The sequence below is a fragment of the Callorhinus ursinus genome, unplaced genomic scaffold (assembly GCF_003265705.2).
Source record: "Callorhinus ursinus isolate GAN/ISIS: 27379988/994484 unplaced genomic scaffold, GSC_fseal_2.0 scaffold20, whole genome shotgun sequence".
NCBI classification, from domain to species: domain Eukaryota; kingdom Metazoa; phylum Chordata; class Mammalia; order Carnivora; family Otariidae; genus Callorhinus; species Callorhinus ursinus.
In genome coordinates this window covers 31,812,861-31,825,992 of record NW_027397082.1, presented here as the reverse complement: position 1 = coordinate 31,825,992, position 13,132 = coordinate 31,812,861, and the positions used below count along the sequence as shown (strand labels likewise).

Here is a 13,132-nt window from a genome sequence, read left to right as displayed (position 1 = left end):
ACTCATATGTGGAATTTGAGAGACAAAACAAATGAACAATGGGAAAAAAAGAGACAAACCAAAACACATCCCATAACTTCTTTTTATTAGAAATGAGTTACAAAATCCAGACCATACTCCAGGTAAGGGGATTAAATGTGAGATGGGGAATCACTGGGGGTCTACTTACAAGCTGCCTGCTACACTCACACTGCTACACTACATGTGGGTGAGTGGGGTGACAAGTTGGGGCTGACAGGCAGAGGAGCCTGCCAGCTGAGAGGTTAAGGCGGGGGAGGGAGCAAGGGGGGAGGGGAGGAGGGAGAGAGGGGCTATGGAGGAAGTTCATTTACAAGATGCAATATTTTCTCCCAAGTTGTGTTCCATTTCCCCCAGCAATACAAAATGTTCGAAAAATAACAAGGAATTCAGGAATTTGTGTCAACCCCACATCTGTTCCTTAATTCCCCCATAAACATGGCAATGTAGATTCCAAAAAACCAGAGAGTGAAGAAGATCCTTGGAGAAAATAGGGCAGTGGGTGTGGCTAGCAGCCCTGGCCTGCTATCATCCGCCCACCGTCTTGTCTCCCAGGACTCCTCCAGCCTTGCCAACCACCCCTGCACCCACAGAGAAACATGAACCAAGAAACAGACCACCTTTTCAGGACAAGAACGAGGCAGCCCAACTTGGATGGCAGTTGGGGTCCCCCTCTGTCCTCAGAGCTCCCCGCTCACTGGCCCCACACAGGCTCATCCCAGAGCAGCTATTGCTCTACCTGGTGTCTGGGAGGAAGGAGCTCAGAAGGAACATGGGCCTCTGGCCCAGGACTGGCAATGGGGAGTCAGCTCTGAACAGACAACTGGAGAAAGAGCTATAGACATTAATGAAAGCGACAGAGTAGCCATGTCTTCCATTTCCATGAGTAATTGATAACCACTTAAACTATGAGGGAAGGGCAGGGGAAGCTGGAGCTCTGGAAACTAACAGAGACAGGGTGCTGGACAGCCTCAGTGTGACCCAAAGATAGGACAGGGGGCCCCAACGGCCCTTGTAACTCTGCTCAGGACCTCCCAGAACTTTTACACTTTCTTCCACATCTTGTCCTCATTTTGCTACCTACCCACACTTCCCAGGAAGTCAGGAAAATTCTGGCTAGGGTCAAGTTTTCCTCTCTGTGGTGGTGGAAACAACAGGAGACCCAGCTGGGACAGTGGAAGACTAAATCAGTCCCATGTGCCAAGGGCACCAGAGGGATGGCGGGCAGCCTGGTCTCCCACTGGCCTCCAACATCCTTCTGCAGCTGCATCAAGAAGCTCCTTTGCCCTCTGGCTTCTGTTTGGGCAATGGGGAACCGGCAGGAATCAGGGGCAGAAGGAAAGTGGGCCAGGAATATTTATTCCTCTGATTCTTTCTCTGGGAGGCTGAGGGCTGACAGTGCCTGGATCCCTCTCCCCAGGCCCAATGCTTCTATCCAGCAGCCCTCTCCAAGTGACAGGGCCCACTGGTTCCAGTGCCCTCCCATCGGGTCCAGAGGTGAGACCAATCCCTCAGGGCTTCACCACCTCTTGTTGGCTTCCCTTTACTCTGCCTACATGCTTGAAAACAGTCCCTCTCTTCAGTTTTCCTCCATCACCCATGGCAGGGTACCTGGTGGACCCTGACCGCTAGAGATGGGCTGGAATCCGCCAAGAGCCAGGAGCTGGCGGAGATAGGACAGGAGTGATAACTGGACGGATGGGAGGAAGGACCTGGTGACCATGGGCTGAGCCAGCCAGGCATATCCGGCGGCTGTGCAGACATGTCCTGCTGCCTCACAGGTGGGGTCAGGTGCAATGCCCACACTCTGGGAAGCCCCACCAGCTCCATGCTTAGGATACCCAATCTACTCCCAGGGAGGGGCATGATCCCCTCAGTAGCCTTGGAGGGATGGAAAATGGGGTGCCTGGTCCCCCGTCAACAGACAGGGCATCAAACTGTCTGCCTGGAGTGGGTAGGGTTAAGGGCCCGCCTCTGCTTGGAAAGTTCACCATCCAATCCACTGACCAGCACTGCAGCCAGCAGGATGCTCTCCTCCCTCCAACAAGGCAGGAGGGCTCCATAGTCTGGTGTTCACCACAGAACATGCCTCCACTTGGAGGCAGCAATAGTAGGAAAGGAAGTGTAGCAAAAGGCAAAGAGCCAGCGTTTTGGCATCAGATGACCCCAAGTGAAAATTCTGGCTCCACCAATCACTAGCTGTTTGACTCTGGAGAAGTCACTTAGACCCTCTTAGCCTTGCTTTTTTCAGATGTCATATGAGAAAAACAAACAAACCTTGTCAATTCACGTGAGCATTAGAAATAATATATGGGAAGCATCTGGTAGAACTCTTTGCTCATAGATGGTATCCATCAGTGATCATTATTTTCCATAATAAAAGACAAAGTCAACCCAATGACCCTTCAGACGCCAAGACTTCCCTGCATCACCTCCAGGGTAAAGCTCACCCTGGCTCACAGGTCCCTCCTGTCGGCCCTCAGCCTGTGTTCCCCACTCCTCTCCCAACACCCTAGTCCTCCCCGGCTTTGCTCTTCTCTCATGGGACTGCACTGGCTCTTGACATGAAGACATCAACACTCCCACAAGCAGAATTGTCATACATTATACTGCAAACCTCCAAGTCAACTTTCTTGTGCCAAAGGTAGGACTTTGGAACATCAGCTGATGAATGGATATTTTAATCTAAATAGTCAACAATTTGGTATCAACGTATTTATCAATATAGCAATATTTGTGTTATACCTGAGTACTGGCCCTTATCATCTTCAAATAAAATAAGGTATAAAGGGGGGACATCAAGTTTCTACCTGGAATTAAAACAGGAGATCAAAACCAGGCACACTGCTACCAACAAACCTTGGCTTTCATACTGATGTTTGTCAGGCCAGTCCAGGTACCTGATGTCCATCTGTGCAAGGAATAAACCAGTAGAAGAGCTGCAAGGAAACATCGATGGAGGGAATACAGACATGTGGATTGAGAATTAGCTTCAGAAGGACATTCCAGAAGCTGAACCATATACACTAATAGATGATTCTCTCCAAAATATGTATTTAAGAGAAAAAAAAGCACAGACCAAAGAGTGTGTATGATACATGACTATTTATGTGAAAAGAAGTATATGTACATCTGCACATCTCTGGATGGATACACAGAACCAGGTAGCAACGGGCATCTCTGCAGAGAGAAACTGTAGAGGAAAAGGCGGCAATGGGGAGAAATATAATTCACCTTGCTTCCTTTTTTTTTTTTACCATGTGATTGTAGGTTGTAGTATAATGATCCAAATGCAGAGAAAATTCATGCACTCATAGCTTACCACAGATTCCTCGGCCAAAACAAACAGACTGGCATTCCATCTCCTCTTGACAATTATTCCAAAAAGCTAATAAAACATTACCAAAGTCAACTTCACATTCTCCTGCTCAATCCTTTCCAGAATCCCCATCACCAAGGCTTTTTCACATCAAAGACAATTTCCTCCAGCAAGCACATGAAAAGATGCTCAAGATCACTAATCATTAGTGAAATCCAAATCGAAACCACAATGCGCTACCACCTTATACCCATTAGGATGGCCACCATCAATTAAACAAATTAACAAGTGTTGACGAGGCTATGGAGAAATTGGAACCCCCATGCACTGTTGTAGGGAACGTAAAATGGAGCAGCCACTGCGGAAAACAATACGGTGGATTCTCAAAAACTCAAACTTGGAGCTGCCATATGATCCAAAATCCCACTTCCAGATGTACCTCTAAAAAGATTGAAAGCAGGGTCTTGACAAGATATCTGAACACCTATGTTCATAGCAGCATTATTTATAATAGCCAAAAAGTGGAAGCAACCCAAGTGTCCATCGATCAATCCAATGGATGGACAAACAAAATGTGATGTATGCATACAATGGAATATTATTCAGCCTTAAAAGGAAGGGTATTCTGATACATAACTGTTACATCTACAATATGGATGAACCTTGATGGTATCATGCTAAGTGAAATAAGCGAGCCACAAAGGAATAAATACCACATGACTCCACTTACATAGGGTTCCTAGAGTAGGCAGACTCATAGAAACAGAAAGTAGGGTGCCTGGGTGGCTCAGTTGGTTAAGCGTCTGCCTTCGGATCAAGTCATGATCCTGGGGTCCTGGGATCGAGTCCCACATCAGGCTCCCTGCTCCTCAGGGAGCCTGCTTCCCCCTCTGCTCCTCCCTCCACTCATTCTCTCAATCTCTCTCTCACTCTCAAATAAATAAAATAAAATCTTTAAAAAAGAAAAGAAACAGAAAGTAGAATAGGGGTTGTCAGGGCTGGGGGAAGAGGGAAATGGGAGGCTGTTGTTTAATGGATATAGAGCTTCAGTTGTACGAAATGAAAAACTTCTGGAGATTGCACAAGAATACGTTAAGAATATGTGGATATACTTAAGACGATTGAACTGTGCACTTAAAAATGGTTATGATGATAAATTTTATGTTACATGTATTTAACCACAATAAAAAATAAATTAATAAAAATACATTTCCTCTGTCTCATAAATGTCACCATATGTTATCTGACGGAGCCCCGAGAAGTCATGTTGTATAGAGTTAATGTTTACTCTCTCTATGTAACGTTTTAAATCATCATGAATACCACATCGTGTTTAACACTCGTTTTTTAAAACACATGCAGTCTGGAGCACTGGGTGTTATGCACAAGCAATGAATCATGGAACACTACCTCAAAAACTAATGATGTAATGTATGGTGATTAACATAACAATAAAATTTTAAAAAATAAATAAATAAAACACATGCAGTCACTCTATGATCCCATGTATATAGCAGTTTTTAAATGAGAAAATTATAGCAATGGCAACCACCAGGGGTTATGGGGGTTAGGGGTGGGGGGTGAGGGGTGATGGAAAAATTCTCTACCCTGACTATAGTATGTTACAGGAAAATAAACACTGATGAGATTTCAATAGCCACCTCCCCCAAGAAAAATTAGCACATGTAAAACCTGATGGACTCCAAATTAATGTCTGTGATTTCATTAATAATATTGTACCAATGTCAATGTTCTGGTTTCGATCATTGCACGAGGGTTATGTGAACTATGTCTCTGGGGTAAAATGGGCAACAGGTACATGGGAACTCTACTGTTTTTGCAACTTGCATGTAAGTCTAAAATTGGTTTATAACAAAAAGACTTTTTTAAAAATATGTCTCCAAAAAAATAAAAATATGCCTCCAATACTCAAAGAATTTGTGATATAGTATAGCTCTCTGGAGACAGAACCCATTTTATAAAGTGTAAGTTGGCAGTTCTACCTCTGTAGGCAAGTCATTTGTGCCTCTCAAGGTACGCTCGGCTAGAAATCAGGGCCTGTCTGCACAGCATGCGTGGTGCCCCAGGCTCACTGTGCTCTTGCATCCCCTTCCACCTACAAGGGCTTCTCCCTCAGAACACAGGGTTCTTCTCCCTCATCAGTCTGAATCTCTTCATCATCATCACCTAGAAGAGCTTATATACCCGCTTGGCAGGAACTAACCCCCAAGGCCCAGAATCAGTGCCTCACCCCACCTAATCTTGGTGGCCCCCATTTTACAGATGAAGAAACTGAGCCTTGGGAGGGCAAGGGACAAGCCAAGACCCCACAGCCAGTGGGCGGTACAGGGTTCTGGATTCAAGGCCAGGCCCGGTGACGCCCCCCTACCAGCCACCTCAGCTGCCACCTGCAGACTGGCATGTAGCAGCAGGTGCAAGTCAAGCCAGTGGGAAGAGGGCACTCATTCAAGCCTGCCAGAGGAGCAGCTGTTCTCTGAATCCCGGCGGCCTGGGGCCATGCTGCTCTTATGTTCCCCGGTAGATAAAGTGCTCCACTTAGGAGAAGCTCTCTCCAGGCTTCTGGGCCATTAGCTCGCTGACTCTTGGAAAACCCATTTGGCCAGTGCTGACAGATATGGCCATTACACCGTCACTTAGCCCCTCTGGCTGCCCCATCCAGACCTTGGGGGAGGGAGGGGCCACGAGGCACTCAAAGCTCAGGGGACGGTCCGCGCAATTCACTTCCTGGCCAGCCACTTCCTCTCTGCCCTTCAGCTGCATTTTGCCAGGCCCGAGTTGCTGCTTCAGGCAGTAGGGTTTCGATGTACTGCCAATGACCTTGCTCTCCTGAGAATTGTTCACAAACTGCCTTCATATGCATCATCTCCCTTGACCCACACCACAGCCCTATGAAGTTGAAATTAGGATTATTATTTCCACTACACAGATAAAGAAGTTAGGCACAGAGAGGTTAGGTAGCTTGCCCAGATGCACCCGAGTCGAGGGAAGCTGCGGCAGGTGCCCAAGTCCTAAGGAAGAGCACTAACAAGCAATAGCCCATCTCCTGCCCAGAGCCAGGCTTGGAAGGGAAGGGGTTTTGCCCCTCGGGGGCCCAACCTCTTAGCTCAGGAGCTGGGAGCAGATGGGAGACAAGAGAAGGCTCCATTTTGAGGCCCAGCCTCCCCGGCCCTATACTACAGAATGCAAGGAGCAGACCCTCGCTGCTCTAGGGTACCCAGATGACACTGCTTTCCACCAAGATGGCCTGCTTTGTTTTGAGATGACTCAGAAAAAGGTGTCTTAAAAGTCCATAAGGCAAAAGCAGCCCCTTTTCTAAAATGTCCCTCCCGGTGGGTTCAGGGCCGGATCCTGGTTCGTGCCATGGGACTGAGGGAGCATATGGGCCTGGCTTGGCCAGGAGAACAGCTCATGCTGGGGGAAGGATGCAGCCACTTCTCTTGAACATGAAGACTGGAGGTGCCTGAGGCCTGCCAGCCAGCTCTCAGCTCGCCATCCTCCTCAGACAGCACTGAGTGGTGCTGGGGCCCCAGGGGCCCAGATTCAGAGTCCAGAGCTTTGCTGTCATTGTGTGGGGGGGGGGGGGTGGTAGACGTGGGCAGGTAGCTGCGGTTAGCTCAAGGGAACACCTGGAATGTTCCATAGCCCTGGGATCCACGAGCTTCTTGGGTATGGGGCCCAGACAGCCCTCCCACACACACCCCCACCCTGTCCCTGCAATGTTTCATGTTGCACATGAGATCACAAGGGTGCTTGGCCAAGTCCTGGAGAGAAAACCAACACATGTTGGGTTCTCTAAAGTCTGGCTGTGTCCAAGAGTGGGGCCGAGAAATGGAGCTGTGTTATCATTTTTAAAACAAATATTATAAGTCTCTGATAGGCTCTGCCTCATCCTCAGGTTTGACCTGCCTCCGCTGGGCTTGTTTCGGCCATACCTGCGCCCTTCTGTGCCTCCAGCGTGGTCTCCCAGGAGCAAGCACACTTCAGATTTTGCCCCTCCTGTCTGAGAATGCTGTCCCCCCTCCCAGGGCGCAGCTGAGCAACCACAATTAGCCACGCCTGATAGGACCACGGGTGGATGCCTGGCCCAAGCCAGCTCAAGCAGGTTCCTTCTCTTGGTGGCCTAGCAGAGGCTCCAAAACTACAGTGAACCCCTGCCTGGGGGCCAACCTGAGTGAGGTGCTCTGTGAGCAGCAAAGGGGGAAGACAGGGAGAAGAAAGAAGGGAGGGTCTGATGGCCCCTGGCCCTTGGTGCCTGGCCCACGAGAGCCCGAGCCCAAGACTAGAACCTCAGCCATCCTGAGCTTCATGGCATACCTTGTATCCTTCTCATAACATCACTTTTTGACTTAAACTGGCTTCAGTGGTTCCTATTGCTTGCACTGAAAGAGTCTTCACAGAGGCATTCCCTTTCCCTCAACCCCACCCCTGCCGCCTACACCTGCCTTCAGGCACCATGGGTTCCCATCCAAGTTCTCAGGACCCAAGACCCAGCCGGCAAGATGCCAGGCTCTCAGCCATGAATGAGCCTGCAGAGGGATTGGGGATTGCCACACCTACCTCCTGAGTGAATTTATGTGGGCTGTGGGAGGGCAAGACCTCCAAGAGAAGGCATGTCCTCAGGCTGAGAGCCATCCCGCCCTGCTTCCTTCTTGAGACCATGAGCTTTCTACCTGCAAAAGGTCTTCAAGCCTTTGAGATGTGTAAGGCTTGGTGGGACAGGAGCTAACATTTATACTGCACTTCCTCTGTGCCAGGGACCGTTGAGCAATTAACTCACGTCATCTTCAGAGAGTGCTATGAAGCTGGCCCCATTATCATCCCCATTTTCCATAAGGGAGAATCAAAGCACAGAGAGGTTAAGTGACTTGCCCACAGAACACAGCCGATGACAGATGGGATTTTGAACAAGTAGGAGCTCTCCAGTCAAGTTCTGAAGTCGTAAAAGTTTCACTTTTCCTGGTGAGGCCAGAAAATTAAGAAGAGAGGGTTTCCATGATGTGGAATGGTTGGCCCCTTCTTGATGCCCTTCTTGCTGGAAAAGCCGTTTGAGCGGTCTGGAAGTTCTGGGCACCATCAACACTGGGAATCCCTGCTGGGCCTGCCCTTGGACAGGTTGGCACAGATGCAAAGGCAAAGTGTGCTGGCACAGGGGCAGAAAAAATGGGGCCAGGCTGGTCTCCACCTCTGCCAGGATGGACCCAAGAGAGAGATGCTGGGGTGGCATGTTCTCCCCTCCACAGGCCAGCCTAGGATAAAGCCCACAGATGCAAGCAAAGGCAAAACAGAGTGACCTCAACTCTCCCCCTGTCAAACCCACGAGGACAAACTGGCCCTAGTTACCCCTCCATGGCCCTCTTGGGCCTTGAAGACTGAGCCCAGTTAATCTCATTAACTCATTGATTTAGCACTCCCTGTGTGACAGGGAATGAAGCCAAGCTCTCTCTCTCTTCTCATTGGAAACCACCACCCCTGTAACTTTGGAGAACTTGTCCAACCTTGCTGTGCCTCAGTTCTCCTGTCTGCGAAATGGGGAGAGTGATACTTACCTTGCGGGTTGGTCACTGGGATTAAATAAATTAGCCTCTGTAAAGTTCCCAGGCCATCAGATGGTGGCAGAGCTTAATAAACGGGGATTATTTATTAATAAGGGAGATGTATGCAATCGAGAGGCCAAATGCTGGGTATTCCTAAATAAAGCACCAATGGGGGGATGGAGAAGGGAGCCTCTGAGCCCCATGTCTTATGCCAGGGCCACCCACCTCTAGCTCCCTGCCCCCGCACCGTCGATCCGCACCCCAGCAGTTTGTCATTCCCAACGAGGAGGGCTGCTGACCCCGTTGTGACTTCGACTCCTTTCCCATAACCTGAAGTGCATTAAGCTCTTCAAAGGGCTTCAACTAGTAAGTGAATAATAATAATCAATCAATTAATCAATCCCTGGGGCCTGTGCCTCCTTCCCAGACTGAAGCCCAGTGGCCTTGTTGTAGTCATATTACGAACTTCTGCAGACGGGATGAGCTGCAGGGGCCCCATCGACGGCCGTTCTCACTGCCAGAAAGGAGAGTTCACCCCAGACAGCCCGGAAGGGATACAGCAAGGCCGTGTCCATCCATCTGTCCATCTGTCCCAGGACAGAAGGACCGACCCCCCTCCCCCCGCCCCAGGCACCAGCACTTGGTGGGAGGCTCTGGCCCGCGCAGAGGCCAGGTCTTGTCCCAGCATCTGCTAAAAGGTTCCTGAGCCAAGGCCTCAAAGCCCTCCACCTGGAAGCGTCGGAAAGATCTTCAATTGCGTGCCGGCCAAAGCAGAGGGGCACTCTCCACTCAGGCCTGCAGCCCGAGGGCCAGGAGCAACAAAGAGAGAACCTGGGCTCTTTCTGTCTTTCTTTTTAACTCTTCTAGATTTATTCGGGTATTTAAACAAACAGAAACTACATCATGCATGGTTACTTTTCGCCTTTGTACATCAAAACTAAGTACTCGATATCTCTGCAGAGGTCTGGTGCTGATCTCTCTCCTTGCTTTCAGTAACATCAGGCAGACTTTTCGATGTTATCCAGTTTTGCGCAGTCACTAGAGTGTCGCATCATGAATTATTAAATCAGTGCTTCGTGGTAATACATAATTTCTTATCAATTATTCATGCTAATGTGTGTGTAGTTTACTTAATTGTGTTATTGACGATCAAAAGTAATTTCCTGAAAGTCCTCAAGGACACAAAATTTAATCAGCGTAACTACTTTTCAGATGCAATGCTGTTAAGTATTCTTAATTTGCTCAACAGTTCACTTATTTATGTACCTTTCTGGAGGAAATACGAGTTTAATCAAACAATTAGATTGAAGAGTTAGTGTACATAAGGGCTTGAGCTTACATCGTTCAACCAAACATTCGTAATTACAGGGAAACGGAAGCGACTCTGCCACTTTTTGGCAAATCGTTTCATCTTTGTACTCAACAAGCAAAATACAGCAGGAAGAAGGACTTGATTTTTTTTTTCTTTTTGAGACAGTGTATTTTATCAAATGCTTTGCGGGCATCAGAGACGAGGCACACTACACTCGGGAGTATCGGTGGGGGGCTGAAAGGGGAGCAGGGTGATCCGAAGCTAGAACATTTTGATTATAATAACTGAGAGGAAAATAATTGCCATAAAAGCAATAACAGTTTGCATGGAAACGCCATCAGTAAGCCGTTCAAGACTGCAACCTTTTAGGTACCAGAACCCCTTGCCGGGGAGTGTCAGAGCTCACGCTATTGCACATTTTCCCTTGGATCTCTTCAAGTTTACTATCCACATGAGAGAAAACACACCCAGTAGATGGAAACTGAAATCTCTACGAAATTTGGCCCTTTGGAATGACTCCTCTTCGCACCACAGGAAGCCCTCTTCCCCATGCTCCATTTCTCCATATACACCATTCTCCTCTTGTTTCCTACTTTTTTTTCCTTCTGTAAAAAAAGTAAATCAATAAATAACACCACTGGAGAGGTCCCTCCTGAGGAAAGGTAGTTCATCCAGATGTGTACATACGTCGGAGATGTTTGTGGGAGATTTTCCCTCTCCGAAGACCCTCGGCGTTGCCTAGATCAGAGTACTGCTTTCCACTGGTCAACGTCCCACCAACCTAGAGGTCTGGTCCAGAGAGGCCAGGCCTGCAGGTGGGCGCTTGGTTGCGGGAGCCCACACTGGCTCGGTGCCCGCAGCATCACAATGGTGGCCCCAGTTCGCGAAGCTGGCAGCCTGTCTGTTGGCCCAGCCTCCCTGGCCGGCTGTGCCGACCCCTCCTCACCCGACACCTTCTCACCATCTAAACTAACCCAGCCTACAACCAATATCCTCCAATGAGACAAAGGGGGGGCATTGCTGCTAATCTCGGTGGAGAGCAGTAAGAGTTCACTGGGATTACACCAGTTTCCTGGTTCTTCATGCAACAGGCACAGTCCTGCTTCATAGCACAAGGCTCAGCCCGGGGCATCTCTCAAGGATGACCCACGCCACAGTTCTTTGGGTTGGTAAGACCTTCAAAGGCGGCCCAGGAGAGGGACAGGAAGGCGAGGGGGGTGAGCAACTCTACTTCCCTCCAACACTTCTGGGCCCAGATGGAAACCCCGGGGGATCTCACCACAGAGTGGGCTCTGGTGCCCACGAGTTCCATCCGGACTTGTCACCAAAGAAGCCAGGACAACACAGCTCCACCGGTAGGACTCGAGAAGCACTCTCCAGATGCCAAGGGAGCTGTAGGTCTCACTTCCCTTCTTGAGTTTGTGAGCAGGCCCTGGGCCGCAGGCTTCCCTTTGCTTTTTGGAGTTTTCCACAGGGGCTGAGGCTGGGAGAAGCAGGGGGCGGGGGAGGGCGCCTCGGGCCTGGACACTCGGGACCCTCATACACTCTTCTCCCCCTCACTTTGTTCCTTGGAGGGAGGGTTCTTGTCCTGGCTGCCATCAGGAGGCGCCGGCTTGGCCACAGGGCTGGGGCTGCTGCTGGCGGAGGGCAGGAGGTTGGCCGACTGCAGGACGGCCTCCGAGTGCTCGCGAGCCTTCATGCGCAGGGCGGCCACACTGGCCGTGCGGTTACTCTGACAGCCGTAGGTAGGAAGGAACGACAGCCCCATGGGGTCTGGGACACAGCAAGAGCACAGTGGGCTCCCTGAAAGGAGGAAAAACAATGGGCTACCATCACTGCCCACATTCTGTCTCCCGGCACACGAGGCGGGGGCAAGGGGCCGACGGATTCTGTTTGGTTCAGGACCCTAAAGGGAGAGGTGACATGACAAGTGCTCAGGACCCCAAAGATGAGTAAGGAATCATCAGAGCATTGGGGACCGGTCCTGCTTCCCTCACCAAACAGCTGTGCAGCCTCAAGCCAATGTCTTGGCTTCTCCTTCTGCAAAATGGAATGATACTTACCTCACAGGTTCATTATGAGGATCCAGTGAAGAAATCCCACTCTCCCCAAACCAGGTGCCGAAGCACCCCTGAGAACTGACAGGGGCACCACAGGGACGTTTTCAACCTTTGAAGACAAAGGGAGCCCAGCCATTTTTCAAGCGGCTACTAAGCTGTCGAGACATTAATACTTATTGAGTTGCTTGGACCTAACCATTTAATGAACAAAACTGTTAGGTATTTCTTAGGGCCCAAGAGAGTCATGAAAAATTAACTGAGATGCTCAGGGCACCATGAACTGAGGTTTAAGAAACTCTGAAGGAATCAGTTGGACAGCACTTAGCATATGTCCGACGTGTGGAACCGGGCTTAGGAGCAACTGTGTAGCCCCCAGCCTGCTGGCTAACGGTATATGAACCCATCCAGGAATGCAGTGAGCTCACCCCTCGGCCAGGCTCTGTTCGAGGATACTCTCTCTTCATGGGTCATCCTCAATTGTGCATTTATTCAACGACTATCCCATGAGCACCCAGCGCTTGTTCCTGACAATCAGTAGGAACAAGGCAGCAAGACCCGAACTCATGGAGTGCAGTTCTAGTGGAGAGGCACACCGGAGCCCTGAGTCCCTGATACAAAGGCAGGCGGTGAGACGTGCTATGGAAAACATGGCTGGAGCACAATGCTTGGCAGAGAACTGAGGGCAACCAATCAGAGTGACAGCCACGTGAATGTGCCGGGAAGAACACACACCCAGGGAGAAGAGCAGTGCAAAGGCACGGATATGGGAACAGAAGTTTCCTGTTTGGGGAGCAGCAGGGTGTTCAGACTGACTGAAGCCAAAGACGGCAGACTGTAGGCGAGGGCAGAAGCAGACGGGTCAAGGTCA

General features: G+C 49.7%; 1 protein-coding gene across 1 annotated transcript in view; it reads right to left on the bottom strand.

Annotated features, from left to right (window-relative positions):
* Nucleotides 1–11,737: 11,737 nt before the first annotated feature.
* Nucleotides 11,738–13,132, bottom strand: part of DRGX (dorsal root ganglia homeobox) — a 29,388-nt gene continuing 27,993 nt past the window's right edge. Inside the window, exon 6 of the mRNA XM_025880382.2 lies at nucleotides 11,738–12,007. Within this exon, the coding sequence (XP_025736167.1) occupies nucleotides 11,742–12,007 (266 nt within the window). The 3' untranslated portion in view covers nucleotides 11,738–11,741. The remainder of the gene's footprint in view (nucleotides 12,008–13,132) is intronic.